The following is a 4,960-nucleotide window of genomic DNA, read 5'->3' on the forward strand; positions in this document are numbered from 1 at the left end:
GGTCTGGGGCCACGCACCCAGTGTGTGTTTCAAGCTGCTAGAGCCGGATTCACACTGATTGGCCGTGTGGGATTGAGTCTCCTCAGAGCACTTAACCACTGAGTGACTGGGCCAGCCTCATTTCTTTAAAAAGGGTTCAGCATTGATCATTTAAAAATGCTTTGGATTTTTTTAGGGTTTGTCTTTTGTGGGTACAGTCAAACCATTTAGTATCAAAACTTTATTCTCTTTTCAAAAATTATATACATTGTGTTACTATGAAACTTCTCTGCAAGACTCCTCTTAACGAGGCCTGCCCCATTGCCTGGTGGTTAAGGGAGCCAGAGCCCACGTGAACACACTGGGAAAACATGGGCATGCGCCTACACGTGCCCCAGATCCCGACAGGGTGGAGAGATGGAGAGGAAGGGATCGGGCGTGCCCACTCCCCGAAGAGGTGCTTTCTCCCTCTCCCTTTCTCCATCTCTGCCAAATGAAACAAGCAGAAGACCCTCTGATGCCCATCGGGAGTTATGTTCATGTGCATGAGCCCTGAGCCTCGTGGCAGGAAGAGGGGAGAGGGCGATTTCTCTTTCTAATCAGACAAAATAACATAACCAAAGTTAGCGTGGTTGCATCTGTACCTCACATCTACTTTAAACAATTTAATTGAAGAGGGCGTTAACAGGAGCTGTTTTTCTTTGTTATAATGCTGTTCCTCCTGCCTTCCCTTTTGCAAAAAGTTTAAGCTGGATGTAATCATTTCATTATGGTTTTGTTATTTTCCTGTGTAATCCATCCCCGCCACTGAAGGAAACAGGTAGGTGAGCACTGGACGTCCATGTGGCCCTGCAGCCGCAGGGAGGGGTTCGGTAGTGGGTCTCCACTGCGTGAGCTTCCGTTGCATAAGCTGTGACCCTAGCGGGTGTGGCACCGTGCTGGGAAAGATTCGTATCAGCAGCGAAAGTACAAAACGGTCATCGTTTTCTACTGAAGCAGTTGGATGACAGACTTAGCTACACCTGTTCCATTAGTCGGTTCTGAATGGTCTGCGGTCTCTTGTTCTTTAACCTTTCATGGAGGGTAACGCATGAGGCCTGGCCACCTATTTTACGTTAGGTCTGAAGAATTTATATACAGACAGTTTCTAAAATAACTTTGATGTTTTAGATTGGCAGATCAAAGTCGTCTGTATTTATTGTGTACATCATGATGTTTTGAAATACGTATATGGCAGAATGGCTGAACAGGGCCGAGGAGGGTAAGCTTTGCCTCGCCTCCTCGTCATTTTGTGTTGAGAATACCTAAAATCTCCTGCCAGTGATTTTCAAGAATGCAGTCCCCTTTATTAACTATGGCATTTTCATTTTGAGTGACTTAAATGAACTGAGTGAGGTGTACTGTATAAAGTGGAGTAGAAGCATGTAAGGAACTGGAAACCTGGAGGTGTCATTGTCACGTGAGACTTGTTTCTTACGGGTGGCGAACACAAAGTCTCAGGCACCGAATGTGCTTCTCTAGAATTAATTCTGGCACTGCTTGAATACAGGATGGATGAATGGAAAGATCTTATTATAAGTACCTAAATTATTTATCTGTGTTTTTATAGTTCTAATGTAAGAACACGCATCCGTATCTTTGTATTCCTGAGGGACGTATTTTTCCTTAGAGCCTAAACTCTTCCTCCTTAGTTTATTCTTTCCTATTATATAGCAATACTTAGTCGTTATACATACTGGGGCTCTTTTTCAATAATTGTGTTAGAAACAAGGATTTAGAGTTCTATTTAAGGAAACCTGGTTGTGAAATGACTGCCTTAGTTGACGGTGAGAATGGGCATTTGCTAACCATTTCATGAACACCCACAGGTCCTAGGGCCCGCCCCCAGGTGGTGCTCTTTCTTGGACAACCTGACGGAAGAGTTAGAAGAGAATCCAGAAAGCACAGTGTATGATGATTACAAATTTGTCACCAAGAAAGACCTTGAAAATTTAGGTAAAGTATTTATTAATTTATTTATTTCCATTTTTTTTAAAGTTTTTTTTTCCATAGAGCACATGTGTTCACCAGAGAGAGAGAGAAGGGAAGTGAGAAATCACTCTTTGCGGGGTGTGACGACGCTGCAGTCCCTTGTCTTTCATTCTCCTCTCAGGATTTTGGATACACATGCACTTGTGCCTGGCATGATCTCCAAGCTGCTGGGTCCAGGACTTGAACTGCAGTTGGCTATGTGGGAGTCCAGAGCCTTAACCATCATGCAACCGGATGGCCCAGTTTCCACAACTTTTGAACATTAGAATTGGCTGAGCCATGTTTACCATATAGGTTCGTGTGAATACTAGAAAAAGGACTCTTCCTTACCCGTCCTTTATGGTCGGTAAAGACCTTTTCATCATTTTTATGCTAACTAATGCATTTTAAATAAGTAAGGACTGGGGCTGGCAGGGGGCATGGTGGTTAAGGGCGCTGGTTTCCAACACGGCCAACTGTGGTTCGAGTCCTGGACCTGGTCGCTTGTTTTCTCATGTTCTCTCTCACTCTGTCCATCTCTGATCAAATGAAAATAAATAAAGTTAAAAAATAGTAATAAGTAAGGATAATACTAATAAAGTGGATTAAAGTTTCCCCATGGATATCAAAGATTAATAATTCTAATCCTGGGGGACCAGCAGATGGCATAATGATTACGTTACTAGACTCCCACATAAGTGACCTCGGTTCAAGCCCTGGACTCTGACTTAAAACTCACACCAAGTGTGCGTGTGTGCCCAAGATCCTGAGAGGAGAGTGGGAGAGAAGGAATTGCTGCATTGCCATCCCCCCTGGGGGCGATTTTCTCTTCATATCTCCCTGTCTCTCCGGAGAGTACGTAAACTCTATAGCAAAAATCTCTGAGAAAAAAAAATAATTCTAATCCTCAAATTTTTACTCAGAAGCGAAATCATAGTTTAATCAAATCATTGTTCAAGAAAAACTGAAATCTTCATTAGGATGTCATAAGGATGACCTTCTCTGATGACCTTCCCAGGGCTGACACATCTCATCGGGTCTCCTTTCCTGCGAGCATACATGCACGGCTTCTTCATGGATATCAGGCTCTACCATAAGGTAGGCAGGCTGCGGTCTCTGGGGGCTGCTGGGCCATTCTTTCTCCGCTTTCCTTTGTCACACACTTGGGTTCGTAAGGGACCGTCTTCCTCCAGCCATAGCCGCGGGGCTGTGAGACCTGCTGCTGGATACCACTCTGTTCTTTTTCTCCTTTGAAAAGGTGAAGCTAATGGTAAACCCATTTGCCTATGAAGAATACAGAAAAGATAAAATTCGACAGAAGATAGAAGAGACGCGTGCCCAGAGAGTCCAGTTAAAGGTAAGGGTGACACTCGTCACCGGGTTTACCGGAGAGGGGCCTGACTTTTCATTTTACGTTATCCGCAGACGTCTGCCTGGCTCGTCAGAGCGTCCCAGCTCCAATTCACGTCTTCGGGTGTGTTTGGAGGGTGGGTGTTCTGCGCAGTGTTGTATTCCGCCCACCGCACTGGGATCGTGGGGAGTAATGCTGGGAGGACAGATCTGTCACCCCCACTAAGGAGATCTGAAGGTGCTTCCAAAGGGGCTCTCCATTTGGAGCCTCTGGGATTTGAGAGTCACTCAGGCTCTGTGTTTGGATCATGGGGGCAGTTATCAGACTGCGTCAGAGTCCGGTCAGGAACCAGGCCACACCAGCATGCTTGTGTGGACGCGTTACCTGGCTACTGCGGACAGAAAAGGCAAAGACACTGAGGTGTGGATGGGGGAGTAGCCACCACAGGAGGAACTTCCTCTTCAGGGCTGGGGCAGGGAACAAGAGGGTCCCATGGAGCTGGGACCCGCACGGCCAGGGAGGGCTGCAGCCTGGTTCTGCGTCCTTGAGTAACACAAGGATGTTGCTGGGAGTGTCGGTGACTGCGAACCATTGCCCGCCACTGCTGCCGTGGGAACCGCCAGCTGCTTCAGGTGCTGCAGCCCAGGCAGAGAGCAGGTGGGGAGCAGGCGGGGAGCGTGGCCCTGGCCTCCTCCTGCCTGCTAGCCTCTCCAGTGGCCCCCATTGCTCAAGTTTAATCACATCAGTGCACACCGCGGCAGCCAAACATTGGTAACACCTGGGAGTGTGTGCTGCTCTGTGGTGCACATGGCTGGGAACTGTTTTCTGAAATGACCCCAGCACTTGTTCCTTTTCCCAGGGAATCTGTTAGGCACTTGTGGAAGTAGTGAGTGTGCTGGCGAGGTGAGCCGGGGGTGTGGAGTGCTTTTACCGGGCTCCTTACAGCCCTCGTCTAGGCAGTCCTTTACTCCCCAGAGGACGTGAGTGCCAGAAGGAGGGGCAATGGAGAGCTCCCGTCCTGAACTCCCTTCAGAAATGCGCTGCTCCAGAGTGGAAGTCGAGCCATGAGCATCGTGGGGCACACCCAGCAGGCTCCTGTGCCTCTAGTAGAGGTTGTGCTGCCCGGCCTCCTGGCCTCCGTAGGCAGTTAGGGTTCTGGGCCCCAGGGCCGAGGCAGGCCACGCGGAGCTGCTCCCAGTTTGCTTCTCAGTGAGCTGGGAGGAGGCAGGCTGAGGGCGACCTCCCAGCAGCCAGCTGAGGTCGCTGTTTTGTGCCCGTGCACCCCCATTACATCATTTGTGACCGCATTATGTCCTACTCTGGGAAAGTGAAATTTGCACTAAATTAGACTGTCTCCTATTTGTGAAATTAGACTCTTTATCGAATTACTAACTTTTAAGATAAAATGTTAATATTTTCTCCTTTAGAAATTGCCAAAAGTTAACAAAGAGTTGGCACTTAAACTAATTGAGGAAGAAGAGGAGAAGCAAAACTCTCCATTGAAAAAGAAAATTAAGGTAAGATTTAATAAGGTAGAGAAAACATTGATAAGTTGTTTTATATATATACACACACACACACACACACACACACACACACATTTTACTTAGGGTATGTGTG

At 47.2% G+C, this 4,960-nt stretch overlaps 1 protein-coding gene across 2 annotated transcripts in view; it reads left to right on the plus strand.

The window, feature by feature from the left end:
• NOL10 (nucleolar protein 10) overlaps positions 1-4,960 on the plus strand; it is a 105,242-nt gene that overhangs the window by 73,498 nt on the left and 26,784 nt on the right. The window contains exons 14-17 of one of the 2 annotated variants that reach the window (XM_014589713.2): positions 1,848-1,974; positions 3,008-3,087; positions 3,248-3,346; positions 4,768-4,857. In XM_014589713.2, coding sequence (XP_014445199.1) covers positions 1,848-1,974; positions 3,008-3,087; positions 3,248-3,346; positions 4,768-4,857 — 396 coding nt within the window. The remainder of the gene's footprint in view (positions 1-1,847; positions 1,975-3,007; positions 3,088-3,247; positions 3,347-4,767; positions 4,858-4,960) is intronic. The other variant, XM_006140824.3, reaches the window with a different exon arrangement.

The sequence above is a fragment of the Tupaia chinensis genome, unplaced genomic scaffold (genome assembly GCF_000334495.1).
Source record: "Tupaia chinensis unplaced genomic scaffold, TupChi_1.0 Scaffold000045_1, whole genome shotgun sequence".
Classification (NCBI taxonomy): domain Eukaryota; kingdom Metazoa; phylum Chordata; class Mammalia; order Scandentia; family Tupaiidae; genus Tupaia; species Tupaia belangeri.